A 16,813-nucleotide genomic window follows, 5' to 3' on the forward strand; every position below is an offset into this window, starting at 1 on the left:
GAAAGAGAATGACTAGAGTGAAAACCACTAACACTCTCTGATCCCAGCTTATACTGGGGTATAAAATGGGTTCCCAGTGTGAAGCTGACATGAGGAATCAAGAGTGGATTGAGGATTTTCCATGTTAAGCTACAGTTTTCCTTTCTAACTTTATTTAACTTGTCTTTGTTTTTGCATCTGAGGCTACAGCTTCAGGACTGTGCTAGTGCTTTCCCTACCTTAAGTCCATCTGGAGTAGTAACCATTTTCCCACGTCCTAACTAACACTATTTCAACACATTTCTGCCGATCCTATGCTTAACAAATTACATCCTAATCTTGTGTTCACTGCTCTAACATAGTAATGTTAAATGTTTCCAGTATTGGCTAGAAATGTTCTTTTTTTGTTAATTGTATACTGCTCTATTTGCAGTGCTGTGCATTCTGTCATTCATGGCTTAGAGCTAGGCTTCATATTGTTCCCAACTCTACTTTGCATTGTGGCATTAACACCATGATCATGCTCCTATCTGGTCTTTTCTCTCCTGACAGCATGTCAGCTTTGATATGACTGATGATACCTAAGGGGTTAGAAGGGAGAACTCACACAGAACTCTAGACAGACATGAGAACATTTTGGCTGTTTTGTTTATAAATGTGTCCTGGTCTCTGTCATTGGCTCCTGTGTACCACCATGGCCTCCATTTGAGGACAGACCAACCACAAGGACAGGTTTGTTCCCACATGGAAGGACAATCAAAACTTAATGATGGGATGGTGGATCAGTGATGCTCTCAGAGGAAGATCTAGATCAGAAGGAGGAGGTGTCATAAACAATTGTACAAATAGAGTAATTTTCATCATACACAACTCAGAGCGAGCCAAGGGACCATAGGAACAAAACTCCCTACCAGAAGGAATCTTTTAGTAATATTCTTAGTTAAGTAGGCTGAGGTAAACCAAATGGCTTTTCCTAGTGGGACTTTGTTTCTCACTCATACAGATCCTAAATTTCTATTATACTCCTAAAGTTAGCATAGATCAAAGTAAGGTAGCCACTTCCCCAGTGGCATTGCTTGGTACTAATTCTCCTCCTATTCTCCATAATTGTTTTCCTTTATAACATTTAACACCACAATGACACATTATGTGTCATTTTTTTATTCTGTTTTTTGTCTATTCTGTTTATTAATTCTCTAGAAGAGCGTCTGGATTACAAAGGATCAATTCAATTGATCTTAATTCAATTCAACATCTGTCAAATGACCGAATGATGTTGGGTTTCCTTGTTGGACAAACCCATAACATTGATGTTAAGACATGATGGAATAAAGGAAATAGTAATGGACTATTTTATACTGGTTTTGGCCTCAATGGAAAATTTTTCTGTCCAGAAAAAAAAGCAGGAAAAGGAGGAATCTGGTTACCTCTCAGGTCCGTGATCGCCTTCCCACAAACACTTGCCACAAAGCACCCTGCACGTCAGGGTTCCTGAGGCTGTAGATAAGTGGGTTCAGCATGGGATTAATAACCGTGTTGAAAATCCCAACCCCCTTGTCTTTGTCTGAAGCCTCCTCTGAACCCAGACGCATGTAGTTGAAGATGCCTGTGCCATAGAACAGACAAACCACCGTGAGGTGGGAGCCACATGTGGAGAAGGCCTTCTTCCTGCCCTCCACCGAACGGATCCGGAGAACGGCAGCTGCCACATGAACGTAGGAGCTAATGATGAGAATCACGGGTGCACCTGCCATGAGGATTCCCAGACCAAAGAGCAGCAGCTCATTGAGCTGGGTGCTGGAGCAGGAGAGCTGGAACAGCTGGGGAAGGTCACAGTAGAAGTGATTGATCTTATTTGGTCCACAAAACTTGAGAGTAGTTAAGGCAATAGTATGGGTCAGGGCATTGGAGAAGGCACAAGCCCAGGACACCGCCACCAAGATCCTCTGCACTGTCTGGCTCATGCGGATGCTGTAGGTGAGGGGCCGGCAGATGGCCAGGAATCGGTCATAGGCCATGGCTGTCAACAAGAAGCAATCCATCCCAGCCAAAAGGTGGAAGAAGAAGAGTTGTGTGAGGCAGGCACTGTAGGAAATTGTACGCCTGTGGGACACAAGATGACTCAACATTGGAGGGACCGTGACAGTGATACACCCAATGTCCAGTGCTGATAGGTTTCCCAGGAAGAAGTACATGGGGGTGTGGAGTTTGGGCTCCAGCAAGATGGCGGCCAGGATGCTGAAGTTGCCCCCGACTGTGAGCAGGTAGGCAAAGAGGAACAAGACCAACACCATAGATTGTAGTGTTTCTGATTCCACAAGGCCCAATAAAATGAACTCAGCAACCGTTGTGCTGTTAGTCCCAGCTTCTGGATCCATGAGTTTCTATAAGATAATGTCCTATGAAGGGATATGTAAGTCTACTCATTCATTTAGTCAATGTAAATTTCTTAAATCAGTAGGCTCAAACCTCCACAGTAATGCTTCCACCTGTCCAGTTGAGTATTGTCCCACTCTCCAGGACATGCTTTATTCTCTGACCTCTACCGTCATAATGCTTTTACTTGCTCTTAGGTGAGATGCTCAAATATCACATCACCCCTTCCTTCCCATTGTCTCCTAGGTGAAAAGATCAGGACACTTGGAAAATTAAATTAAAAGCAGACTACCTCTTTAAAGAAAGGAAGATTAAGTTTCCTCTATTATTTTCTCTGAGGGTTTGCCCAAACCTATAATCAGATGCTGAGATAGAAAAATTATTGCTTTCAGAGACTAGAAAGCTATTAAAAACATAACTTAGGTTTAATTGCTTTTGGAAATAGTGCAAGTCAGGAGGAAGTTTAGTGAAGAATGAATCATCTGAATCCATGATTATGGGTTTGGGAAGATGAGGCAGGTATATTTCTCAAGGTGAGGGACGGGTACATTGAAATTCTATAGTTCAAGGTATTTCTAGTGTTCTTGCACTGCACTTTGGATAGGAGCTTTATTAGAAGTTATTTCTTCTGTTTCTAAGGTTAGATACTTCTGTCTAAAACCAGGATGTGCTTGGAAAGCCAGATTAAGTTGTCTTTTAGATTTTATATCAATCTCTGGATCAAAAATATCATTGCTTGTTAATTGTTCAAAAAGGTTTCACCATGGGATCCCATTCCTACCTGTACAATCCTTTAGTTACAGTAGTTGTGTATAAATACATATGGCCCTACATGTGTTTTCAAGTTTGTTTATATTTCAGATCTAGGCAGCTCAACGACATGAATCCCAGGAAGATGAAACATATCTTAACTGAGCACATGAGGGTTAAATTGAGCAAACAAATGGAAAGAGGAATAATCAGTGAATAGAGCCATAATATTCCCAGTCCATCTATGAAAACTGAACTAGAAAACCTGAGATGGGTAGAAGGGCAAAGACTGGCGAGGAGAATAATGAAAAGGATGACTCTGATCAAGATGCATTGTATACAGTTGAATTGAAACCTTTTGTACACCTATTTGAAGAAGACACTAAAAGAAGCATTGACTCTATTCGCCAAGGAATAAACATAGTTGGGGATTCATGAAAGGTAAAATCACTTCCTCGCATAGAATAGACTGGAATTGGAGGTGGGAAGCAGGTGGAGCCTAGCAATTCTAACAGAAGGGATAGGTGATCGGTGCTTGAGTTGAGGCAGTACCATTCAGGGACACGAGTGGATAAGGAGACCCCCACCCCCACCCCGCAATCAGAGACACTGTAGTTTATGACTGATGTCAGTGCTTGGACATAAAGACCAAGGAGATCTTTTAAGCCCTTGCACCAAAACTGGAAATGAATGCACATTTTGGTATCTGGAACTTCTCTGTTCTCAATTTTGATCTGAGAAGCATAGGAGGCAGGACCCCACATGCTGACTATTCAGACTTTGTCTGAAATGTGAAAGCAAGAAGACCACGTCAACAGTTCCACAGCCACCCATCAGCATTGACCAGAGAGAAGCAAAGGCCCAAGGCACACAGGAGCAACCATGAATCAAGTGCATTTTAACAAAGTTAACACTTGGCTGCACATTAGAATACGGTAGCTTAAAAAAAATCCTGATATCCAGATGCCTCCTTCCCTGGAGCCTCTGAATATGAGACCCAGGCATTAATATTTTTCAAAGCGCCCACCTCATCACTGCTGCTCAAAATTCCAGGAACAGTACTTCCAACTGTCAACTCTGTCTTGCTATTCCCTGACTCTTTTTACTTTGATAGTCTTGAAGGGAGAAGAGATAATAGTTTGAAAAGTGACCTATAGAAAAGCTACACAAATTCAAGATATCTTACAAAAGTTTGCTGATCACTTCTTCTAGCTGCAATTCCTGAACCTCTTTAGACTAGGTTCACAGGCCCCATGATTGTTGGAGTTATAGGATTATGACTGGATTATGGGAAACCTTAAGAATACAATATTCACACACAAGCCTTTGATCAAGAGTTCTGATTTAATTCATGGTGCTTGAGTATAAGTGTTTCTCAGGTGGTTCAAATGTCTAGCCTGAATAGAGAAGCTCAGTTATATTTGCAATTTGGGAGGAAATCACAAGGATGAGAATTTGGATGGGGTAATCTCCCAAATATTCTTAAAATGTTAAGATCTGATGTGCTGAGGGAAAGTGGAAATTCTCTCAGATCTGATTAATATGATGATATTGGTAATTGAAGAATGCTTTTTAAATTGACAAACGAGTGGTCTAAAACAGTTCTTCACATGTTACATTGCATAGCTAACTACTCCCTACATTTCATTAGGTCCTTTTAACACAAACACTAGATACTGACCCTAGGATTTTCCACCTCCCTGCCCATGCTGTTTGTTTGCTTTTATTTAGACAATACTGAAGTTTGATCTCATGTCCTCAAGCTTGCAAGGCAGACAGTCTACTACTTGAACCAGTCCCCACCAAGCCCTTTTGCTCTCATTGTTTTTGAATAGGGTATCTCTTTCTACCTGGCTGGCCTGGATCCTTCTTTTTTTAAACATTAAAAAAATTATCTTTAAGCCGGGCACTGGTGGCTCATGCCTGTAATCCTAGCTACTCAGGAAGCTGAGATCTGAGGATCATGGCTCAAAACCAGTCCAGGCAAAGAAAGTCTGTGAGACTCTTATCTCTAATAAACCACTAGAAAACCAGAAGTGGCACTGTGACTCAGGTGGTAGAGCATTCGCCTTGAGCTGAAGAGTAGAGGGACAGTGCCCATGCCCAGAGTTCAAGTCCCAAGCTGACAAAAAAATTATCTTTAGGTCAATGTGACCCCTCTTAACATTCTTACCCATCCGTCTCCTACATACCCTATTCCTCACTCTTCTTAATTTTGTAAGCTATACATTGAATTCTTGATCCTTCTATTTATACTTTTCATACAGTGGTGTTAACAGGCACACCCCATTTTTTATTGGTTGAGATGGGGCCCTGGGCTGATCTCAAACTGCAATTCATCCAATCACAGCCTCCTGAATAGCTAGGATGACAGGCACAAACCACTCTGCCTGCCTCCATGTTATTTTTGATGTCTACAGTGGCTTTCTCTCAACCCTACATGCCTAAAGATTCCAAAACTTGACTCAGATGCTGGCTGCAGAATCAGTACTTATCTCTTCTCTGCCTCTTCCTCCTAAACTCACACCACACGATTTCTTAGAACTTATTTCTGTTTATCTTAGAGCTGAATCATATCTCTCCTACATCTTTGTAGGTGACTTGAGAACAGAACTCAAGTTAGATAGATTTCGTTAATAGCAATACTCATCGTAACACTTTATACATACTAGGTACTCGATGTTTCTTAAAAGACACAAGTGGGTGGTTCCAAGTTTCCCTGGAGTTCCAAAGAAAGACAGAAATCAGTATGAGCTGCAGTTTCCATGGAAGACTTTCTAGACAGGAAAGAATTAGAGTGAGACCTTTACTGATGAGATTGATAGAAGGGAAGTGTAGGACAAGTGCAGGGCATGAGATTGTTGCAGGGACTTCTTTGTATTGATAAGATAAGCAGGATATATAGAAATCCATGCTGGCATGTTCCTTTTCACTTGAACAGTCCCCAAACAAGCCCTATACTATTAGGAGAGGTTTACCCTGTGGACAAATGGGTCACAGCCAAAGACAAGAACAATGAAATGGCCCCTGCCAACACTTACCCAGCTAGACACACCACTTGGATCCTGAGATGACCTCTGATCACCCTGAGTTGTCTGGAGAGTCTGACACGGTCACTTGATGACTGCCTTCAAAGCCTCACAGTGTTCATTCTGGAACTCTAACCATCGCTCCTTGCCCCCAACAATGAAAAGCTCAAAAAGACCTTCAGTAGAGGGAAGTCTTCTGGTACAGGGGAGCCTGGACAGTGATCTAGACTCAGCCAAACCCTCCCTACTCCTAAAAGGAACAGAGATCAAATTTCACTCACAAGAGTGAAAGAAGGAACAAAGAAAGAGTCAGGGCCTCTGGGACATCATCCTAGCTACTTCCTAAACCAGCTCCCTCTTTCAGGTGTGTTACTGCAAAATAGATCATGTCCGCTTTGAGCTGATGGCAACCAAAGCCTCCGTTTCTGTGGGATTAAGGCCCATGAGGACACTTACCGGGGATAGGCAGATGCCAGTGAGGGTCCCACAGACAGCAAGTCAGGGGCTAAGTTCAGGGTTTAAGTAAGGGAAAACAAGATGATGTCTCTCCTGCCACAGTCTCTCTTCACTATAGCATCAGCCCCTGGAGGGCCTCAGAAATTAGTTGTCCCATGAGAGAAGAGGAGAGAAAGAAAGAGAGAAAAAGAACTAGAAGGAAAATACCTCCAGCCCTGAATACATATCTGGTAAGAGCATCTGATCTTTTCTGACATTTAGATTTTCTGTAACCCTAGCTTAATGGTCAGGGAGTGAAGGCACATTGAACAGAGGGATGACTGACACATGGAAGACTTGTCTAAGTCTCCACAGCGCCCCAGAAATCAGGAAATACAGTTAGAGACTCAATAGGGGCTTCTTAAGGAAAGATATTCTTTTCTAGAGCTCAACCCAGGGCTTTTGAGCCATAAGAAGCTAGTGTGCAGAGTTGCCTTGAACCTGAGGAGCAGGAAGAGGTCCCAGAAGGGAAGCAGGAGATAAGGGAGGCTATCTTCCAACCGAATGAAAATGGAGGAATATGGTGCTTTTCCCTTGGGGCCTTGTCAGTGGGGGGCACTGAGACTGTAGCTAGGGGAGTCCTACAATTGGAAAGAGGTGGTGGCAAAATCTCCATTGTGCTAGAAAGGCTCATGGGAAGCTGTCTATTCACATGATTTTTCCAAGTCAGGCCCTTGGAAATCAAGAGTTCTAGTGAAGGCCACAGACAAATGAATAGAGAGTTGGGAAGATTGAGCTGTGGTTTGTCATCTCCCATTCCTGCAAATAATTCAACATGTTGACAAATTCTTATCTTTCCCTGAGAGAATGCTTGCTCTTCTCCCCTCAAAAGAGGTCCAGTACAACAATGAAGGCATATGGACAGACAGGCTCTTCAGGTTGTTAGCAGTTTGACTTTGGGCAAGCTGTCAACTCTTTTGTGCCTCAATTTCTCCATCTATGAATATAACCTCTGCTGCAGAGCATTGCTGGGATCACTACAAAGAGTAAAATGAGTCATTAAGCTACTAGTAGAGCTTTGACAATATACCAGCCCATGATTGAATGACCTTAATGAGTGCTTCTTATATACAGGGCAACATGCTACGAAGTGTACAGTCTTAAAGTCTCTGCCAACATCACAAGTCTAAGAAGTAGCTTATAGTAGATGTTAGAAATTCTGCCTCACACCTGCTTGTCTTGTCTTCTTAATTTGGCCATGATGGAGGTTGCCAGTTCCCTGAAAGCTCATGTTTATTGTTAGACTCTTGTTTTGGATCCTCTAAGGTCCAGAACAATGAAGGAGTTATTCCAGCAGAGAAATTGTGGGGCTCAGAAGTGAAGGTACAGTTTGGCAATGTTAGCTGGAGGCAATGAATAAATTCTCCAGCCCCCTAATTCATGCATGCACTTCTAGAAAACATTCTATAAAGTTCTTGCACCATCAAGCCTTTGCTATCTGTAGCTAGGACTATGGAAATGTGCTCTCAGGCCCGGTGGGTTTTCCTCACTCAGCTTTGTACTCTTCATACATCAGTCTTTTTCTTTTCTTTGTTCACTGTTCTTGGGATTTAAAACACATGTAATCAGTGTTGCTTATTCCCTGGAAGCCCCTTTCCCTTTAAACTACTTCCTAGTACTCTCTTTCTCTCTTTCTCTTTCTCTCTCTTTCTCTTTCACACACACACACACACACACACACACACACACACACACACACACACACACACACACACGACTTGTCTCAGGCTCTGCTTTGGTAGGGATCCAAGAGAGTAATGAGGTAGTTCTAGGGACCATGTACTTCAGATGGAATTCTGAAATATGTTCACCACTATTGGGGTAAGTAATTAGAGTTAATCATCCACAGAATCACCATTACAAAGACTCACTCAAAACATGAAGAATTTCCACAAGTCATTATAAAAAATTATACAAGATATGCATGGATCTAAGACATATTAGCCTATTAATATGTCAATTTTTATTTGGTAGTTAGAACAAATTTAATTAATATAAGACATAATTAATATAAGACATAAAAAGATAAAATAAAAATAAAAAATAAAAAAGATAAACCACCTCAACTTATCAGAGAAAAAAAGAGCCATGAACAAACAAGAAGAGATATGAATAACAAATAAGTACAGAAAAATCTCTCTACACTCACAAACAAAATCATAGACGTGAACAATACAATATTTTATTTAGTTTTAATGATAAAAAGATATATTTCTAGCACCCAATGAAATGTAAGATGTGAGGTAAAAGCATTTTCATGCACTGATAACCAAGATGTGAAATGGTGTACATCATTTTTGGCAAAAAGAAAGGTAGAATACTCACCAAAGTTTAACATTGCATTTGTAAATAGTTTATCTCACACCCATACCTGAAAATTCCTTTTATGAACTTCACCAGTGGAAGTAATATCAGATGTATGAAAACACACATATACACTAATCTTAGTATTGTTCACAATCACAAACACAGAAAGTGGAATGTCATGCAGCTTTAAAAATGGAGACAATAGATTGATACATTAATGTAAAGAGTTATACTATGCAATGTAAAGAGAGAAAAGTAAACTACAAAATAATATATGGTGTTTAATTTGTCCAAAAAAGCTAAACAATTAACTGTTGGCATTGGTTACTTTTGGAGAAAAAAAAAGAGTTGAGAAGGCTTTGTGTATTTCAGGTCTATTGAAAGCTTCAAGTCCCAAAGAGATTTCTAATTTGGAATAAAAAACAGGAGACAGACTCCAAAGACAATGGAATTACCCCAATTGTTAAAGCAACCTCACGATCAGGAGGGTATACAGAGAGCTGAAGTCAAGGTCGTAAGTTCTTCTCTAGGACACTACCTCAGCTGCTGCCCCAGAGATGGTACCAAGACAAAGTTAACCCTCGAAGTTTGACAAGAGCAGCCAGGTGATGGAAGCACTGGAGGCTTAGGGATTTTTGTAGACAAACAAGCTGTGCTTTGCCTTCAGTGTTAAACACTGGCAGGGACAAGTGATGGGGGAAGCAGTGGAAGCAATCCTGGTATGAACAGAATGAGAATGTCTTTCTAGTTACTCAGGTGAACAGCGCCAGATGCTGTCTTCAATGGGAGAATGTTCGCTGCTATCTGTGCCTCCTGCCAAGTACATGCCCAGAAGAGATGAAGTTATTCAATGTCAGGAATGTTTGAACAAGAAGACTGATGACTTTGTTGAATGGCAACTCCTTTATACAACTACTTAAGGGTAATAATAATTTTTAAAAGCCCAATGAAGTGAGAATTGTGTCATATTACTGGTTTATCCCAACAGTTTTCTGATCCTCCAAGAAAACTTACTATGTTGTATCCCTGGACTTTGCCTAATGTCTCAAAAAGAACGAGGAAAAATCCATCCATGCCCTGTTGTTTGACACTGTCATCAGGCATAACTCAAGAGGCAAGGAGGCCTAAACTTTGATGATATTTGAGATTTAACATTGGATAAACACCTGACACTCTTTTGCTCCCGGCTTTTCTCACTAGATGCACTTTCTTCTTGGCTTTTCTAGGATGATCTCTGTTTACAGAAATAGAAAACAAGCCCCTCTGTATTCTTTAGCACATTTAGAAAAACTTAAAATATGATTTTCTTCTTAAAAGAGAGGATGGAGCTACAGTAATGGCTTCAAGGTTTCCAGAATTAGGAAGCTCAAATGTGACTCACTAATTTTTAATCTCTCCTCTAATCTTTTAACAGTCTTGATGCATTTTACCTAGTGTTTCCATTCTTTCTGATCTCCCACTCTAACTTTATGCCCCCATTTTGTCCTCTGCAATACTTCTAGTATTTCATCTAGTTCTTGGGTTGCAGATTTATCCTACTATTTTTTTCTTATTCTCCATCCTTCACTTTCATTTTTGTCATGAACTTCCAATCTTTCCCTTCCAATCTTGTTCTATTTTCTTTATTCATATCTTTTCCTTTTTAGCTTACCCTACCCTTCCAATCCTCCACCTGATGTCAAGTTTAGAGAAATTAATCAAGAACTATCAATGACACAGTAGAACTGCCAGGAGTAGGCAGTTAGTTCTAAAAAGGATGCTGAAAGAAAGATATATCTAAACAATGAATGGTATGAGTGATACGTCTAAATGATGAATGCTGGTAATGAGAAAGCTAGAAGACATGATGTTTCAGGTCAGAGCCACACTTTCCTGCTGACCATAGAAACTCAGTGTGGTATCACCTTACAATCTTCATTTACAGATGGATTTGTCCCAGCTACAAGGTCTGGTTACTAAGAATGAGAAATTCATATGTAAGCATCTAGGGTTTTTGAAATATTTAAATAATGTTTAGATGATACATTCTTATATCTCAAAAGATTTAAAGCAAATGGAGAAGATATGAAGGAAACTCTGTTTTGTATCATAAGCTATATCATAGACATGAATAGTTGATTCAACATCTAAAAACAAGTTTAAGAGCAGGACACGGGCACCCTATTCTACAAAATGACTAGAAAATATATAATCAAAGATTTCTTATCCATCCCCTTGGGTTCTTATGGAATATTTGTGCTATAGCAAAGGAAAACATTACGCTTTTTTTTTTCAAGAGCTATCTTTTATAAACAAACCAACTATACCTAAACTTGAGGGAAAATTTGACTCCTCTGGGGGAAAGTTTTCTGGGGGGTACTGCTGGAAACTCAACCTACAAGGACAACACAATGACTTGAGATTGTAATTTGTCAAAGGGACTGGCCTGGTACAAACCATAAATCATTGCCTATAACTGGACAGGGCTTCTTTGGGAGGTAATAATTAGTATTCCCAATGAAGTTATCAACCTCAGAGAGATGGAAACAATCCTGGACCATTTGTCCTAGTCCTTGACTCTATAGGAATGGTCCATTCATTTAAAAAGACACATGGAAGAAAGGGCACTGGAGGCCTCCTCAAGCTGTGGATCGCTTCCCTGAGAGCACCCTCCAGAGGGCAGCCTGCACATCAGGGTTCCTGAGGCTGTAGATAAGCGGATTCAGCATGGGGTTAATGACGGTGTTAAAAATTCCCACAGCTTTATCCTTATCTGAAAGTTTGGCAGAACCTAATCTCATGTAGTTAAAGATGCCTGACCCATAGAAGATAGCCACCACAGTGAGGTGGGAACCGCAAGTGGAGAAGGCCTTCTTCCTGCCCTCCACCGACCGGATTCGGAGAACCGCAGCTACCACATGAGCGTAGGAGATGAAAATGAGAGCCATCGGGGAACCTGCCATGATGAAACCCAGACCAAAGAGCAGCAGCTCATTGAGCTGGGTGCTGGAGCAGGAGAGCTGGAACAGCTGGGGAAGGTCACAGTAGAAGTGATTGATCACACTGGGGCCGCAGAAGTTGAGTGTGGAGATGGCCACGGTGTGGGTCAGGGCATTGGAGAAGGCACAAGCCCAGGACACCGCCACCAAGATCCTCTGCACTGTCTGGCTCATGCGGGTGCTGTAGGTGAGGGGCCGGCAGATGGCCAGGAATCGATCATAGGCCATGGCTGTCAACAAGAAGCAGTCCACCCCAACCAGCAGATGGAAGAAGAAGAGTTGTGTGAGGCAGGCTCTGTAGGGAACTGAACGCTTGTGGGTCATGAGGCGAACCAACATGGAGGGAATAGTGACGCTAATGCACCCCACATCCAGCACTGACAGGTTCCCTAGGAAGAAGTACATGGGGGTGTGGAGTTTGGGTTCCACCACGACAGCTGCCAGGATGCTGAGGTTTCCTCCCGCCGTGATCGTGTAAGCACAGAGGAAAAGTACAAAGATAAGTGGTTGTAGCTCTGGTGTCTCCACCAGACCCAGCAGGATGAATTCAGTAATGGTTGTTTCATTGGCCCCAGACTTTGGTTGCATGAGTTCCTGCAAGGAAACATCCAAGGAAGCAAACAATCAGTCCTGTCAGTTAGTTTATTGTTCAAGAAGAAGAAATGGTCCTGTTTGTACATGTCTAGCCTTTTGCTGGTTTCCTTCGGTCTGAGGAAGGGGTTTTCTACTCCTGACATTATGCTTGTGAACTGTAATAGTGCATTTGCCCCAATACCTTTACTTCATTCTTAGATGACCTTAGTGCTCTGGACCTCTTCCATCCTCCAGCTAAAGAGTTTATTATAAATATAAGGAGGGGCAAAACTCTTGGGAAAAATAAACTAAGTAAAAAGCCTACTTCTGGCTTGAGTGTGGTAGATTAAATCAGGCACCTTCTCTTCTCAGAATTCATGCCCTATAAAACCAAACAGAAGAATAAGCATATAAAATATATTTTCAAAGAAATGGGTAAATATACCAGATTGAAGGGCTTCAAAAACAGTGGAGATCAATAGAAGAATAGCAAGAAGCAGAGAAGAAATCCCTGTCTATAGAGGGGCTATAACAGTCAGGTTATGGTGGCTCACACCTGTAATCCCAGTTACTTAGGTGAATGAGATCTGAGGATCACTGTTTGAAGCTTGTCTGAGTAAGAAAGTCTGAGAGACTCTCGTCTCCAATTAACCACCATAAAGCTGGGGGTAGAGCTGTGGCTCAAATGGTAGAATGCCAGCCTTCAGCAAAAATGCTAAAGGTTGGTGCTCAGGACTTGAGTTCAAGCCCCAGTCTTGACACAATAAAAAAGAAGAAAACAGTGGAGGAAGAGAAGGAAGAGGAGGAAAAGAAGGAGGAGGAAGAGGAGGAGGAGGAGGAACAGAAGGAGCTAGAAGAATTCCAATACTTGAAAGAAAAAAGATAGCTAATACGGAGCAAAAAAGCCCTCATAGCAATAATGAGACTAAGGTCAAAGCATGGCACCACAATCTTTTGTGATCCTGAGTTGAATTCAAGAAACAGAAGAAGGGCTAGATGAAAAGCTAAATACACCAAAAAGTCATCAGTGCAGGCTTCAGTTAGGGCAGGGGACTAATAGTAAACAATAAGGAAAATTTTATCTTCAACTTGGAATCACAAAATAAAGTCCTGCCAAACTGAAACATGGTCTTAAACCTTTTCTAAGAAAGGTAACCCACAAATGTCTACTTTAGCAATAACTCATTTCTTTTAAGATTGAAAAACAAATAAGAACAGGATCTATATAAAGATCACATAATAAAAGGGCAAGAAACAAATGATAAGAACATGAAAATAAATTGAACTGCGAAAAGACAAGGAAAACAATAAATAAAAGGCATCTTGAGAAAACTTAGGTAATTCAGATAGATAAGGAAATAATATTTTAAAATATGATAAAACAAAATGGAAAAGTAGATAAATGTTCCATAAATGTTCTAGTATAAGAATAACCAGGTGCTGGGAAGGTGGCTCAGTGGTAGAGTACTTGCCTTGCATGCATGAGGCCCTGGGTTCAATTCCTCAGCAACCACATAAGTAGAAAAAGCCCGAAGTGGTGCTGTGGCTCTAGTGGTAGAGCTCTAGCCTTAAGCTGAAGAACTGAGGGACAGTGCCCAGGCCCAGAGTTCATGCCCCACGACTGACATACACACACACACACACACACACACACACACACACACACACACACACAAGAATAACCAGAATTTGACAAACATGGAAAAATATGTGTAAATGGATACAACAAAGTATGGCTAACTTTCCTAATAGCAAAAGAACTATCCCTCAATGTATAAAGACCAATAATTCAGTGGGAAAATGGACAGATGGTGTTAACAACATTTCACAGATAAAACAACATGAGAAAAAGTGAGGAGAGGATAGGAGATAATAATAGAGAGGGTGAACTTGTTCCAAGTAGACTGCACACATCTATGGAATTATCACAGTGAACTCCTCTTGTATTATTAGTGTATGTTAATCCAAAAATAAAATATTAAAAGAAAACTTTTTTTAAAAACCATTATTCAGCAATTTTACTTCTGGATATATATCCAAGGAATTGCAGTCAGTATGTCATAATAGCAAAGATGTAGGACCAACAGATGAACTGATAAGGAAAATGTACATATAAACAAGTGAATACCATTCAGCCTGTGAGGAACAGGAAATTTTTCCTTTTTGAAAATATAGATAGCTCTATAGAACAGTATTCAAAGAGACAAAGCCATGCACAAGGAGACAAATGCTCAAGATCCCACTTACATATGGTATCTAAAAACTCAGGAGTGAGGAGTAGAATGGTAGCTGGTGTTGTAGGAGAGTAGAGGCTGATTAAATGGTAACATGTTTCAATTAAACAGGAAGAACAAAAGTATGTAGGTGACAGATTTGTTAAATACCTATAATATAGATATAGAAAAGTAAAAGTTATATGTTGGAGAGTATGAGAGAAAGACTAGCTCTTTAAGAAAAGAACTTAAGACAACAGCAACAAGGTAATATGCAAGCACACAAAATTATTATTCCTTAATGCCATCCATTTATATTGATAGGAAGCAATGGAAAATACAGTTGAAATCACATTTTTTAATGTGAAATGTTCGGGGTAAAATATCATGAAATTAAAGGAGGATGAAAAATTACCCAAGAAGTGGAGCTGTGGCTCAAGCAATAGAGAAACAACCTTGAGATTTTTCATGTAGGGAGAAAAATTATCCAATGTGATTTTATATTAGCATAATAGAAAGACATGGTGGCGGGGAGAAGGAAAGAGAGAGAAAAGAAGGAAATACCAAAGTTCTGTCTGTGGTTTGAATAGTAATACATGTTTTATTTTCTTCTATGTTTTTCAATTTTTCAAATTGTCTACAGTTAATATAGATGTTTAATGCTATCTAACATCATCTTCCAGGACCAGTCACAGCATACCTACTAAATCCTACATCACAATAAACTAATTGAATGAAAGACTTCTGGGCAAGGCACTGAACACTGTTCTAAGGGCTTTACATATGTTAGCTAGTTGAATTTTCCTAGCAACCCCTAAAATGAGTATCATTTTAAATCCCTATTCTACAGCAAGTAAAATATGAACATACAAAGCAAAAGCAGGAGATAGTGTTTGAACCTAGATGATCTAGCTCTAGAATCCCTGCTACTATGCATATTAATGCTTCAAGTAACCAGGGCATCTCAAGTCTCATGGAGCCATGCCCTTTCTTCCGTATTCCCTGACACACTTTGGTCTCAAAGATCAACTCTGCAGTCTCTGTAGTGGTGTCCTGGTTGATCCCAGCCTCTTGCTTTGCAAGCTGTAGTAGTAGCACAAGTCCAAGTGAGTAACTGAGGTGGGTCATGGCCACCAAAGTACCTCTCCCCCCCTTCCCCACCCCCACCCAATTCCCTCTTCATTTTTACCTGTGTCATCAGATTGCAATTCCTGTGTCTTCTTATAACTTCATTTTTGCTTATGATGCTACTTTTTCCCTGAATAATGTCCTTCCAATGTCACACAAAGTCTTTATGAGTCTACTCAACTACTTTCTCCTCCAGAAATACTATTTGTGTCCATTTAAAAGTAACATCTGCGCCTTTAACAATTCAGGTTTGCTTAATTATATTCCAACATGGCTCTTCCTTCCTAGTACAGTCATTGAGCTAATTAGCTTAGTTATTGAAGTTCAGTTTCAGGATAGAATGCATGTCTACTTCAACTTTAGGAACTGCATGCCCATTTTATCTCTGAATTCCTTTATAAATAAATGAATGGATGCACTGGATGATAAACAGTTTCTGAAAAGGAGGGCATCATTGTGCTTAATACGTAATAGGAACTGAGAAACTTGGAAATTGAGATCACTACTTTGAAGAAACAATATGAGTTAGAGGAGGCAGAGTTATGTAAAAGCTGAAAAGTTATTGCTATCAGGATGACTCATTCCTTTGTGTAGATAGGGCTTGTAGTGTGTAGCCAGCCACACACCAGCAAGTAAAACATATAAAAATAATTTTTACAATCAAGAATTACTTCTTTTTTAAAGGCTTATAATCCTAGCTACTCAGGACACTGAGATCTGGGGATTGTGATTCAAAGCTAACTGGGACTATAAAGTCCATGAGACTCATCTCCCATTAACAACAACAAAAAAAGCCAAATGTGAAGCTATAACTCAAGTGGCAGAGCACTAGCCTTGAGGAAAAAAATTGGAGATAGTTCCAAGCCCTGAGTTCAAGCTCCAGGACTGGCACAAACCAAACTAAACCAAACAAACAAAAGCAAGCAAAAGCAAGTCATGACCAGGGTGATAGTGACTGTCTTAGCTGTCAACTAACAACAAACTA

The 16,813-nt window shown here is 40.5% G+C and overlaps 2 protein-coding genes across 2 annotated transcripts; both read right to left on the reverse strand.

Annotated features, from left to right (window-relative positions):
* Nucleotides 1-1,409: 1,409 nt before the first annotated feature.
* Nucleotides 1,410-2,369, reverse strand: LOC122103442 (olfactory receptor 3A2). The gene has a single exon (XM_042674023.1). It carries the CDS (start codon nucleotides 2,355-2,357, stop codon nucleotides 1,410-1,412), a length of 948 nt encoding a protein of 315 aa, XP_042529957.1. The 5' UTR covers nucleotides 2,358-2,369.
* A 9,185-nt stretch (nucleotides 2,370-11,554) lies between these two features.
* On the reverse strand, nucleotides 11,555-12,514 carry LOC122103430 (olfactory receptor 3A1). The gene has a single exon (XM_042674010.1). It carries the CDS (start codon nucleotides 12,500-12,502, stop codon nucleotides 11,555-11,557), a length of 948 nt encoding a protein of 315 aa, XP_042529944.1. The 5' UTR covers nucleotides 12,503-12,514.
* Nucleotides 12,515-16,813: the final 4,299 nt, after the last annotated feature.

Source organism: Dipodomys spectabilis, unplaced genomic scaffold, assembly GCF_019054845.1.
Source record: "Dipodomys spectabilis isolate Male_0828 unplaced genomic scaffold, ASM1905484v1 ptg000018l, whole genome shotgun sequence".
Classification (NCBI taxonomy): domain Eukaryota; kingdom Metazoa; phylum Chordata; class Mammalia; order Rodentia; family Heteromyidae; genus Dipodomys; species Dipodomys spectabilis.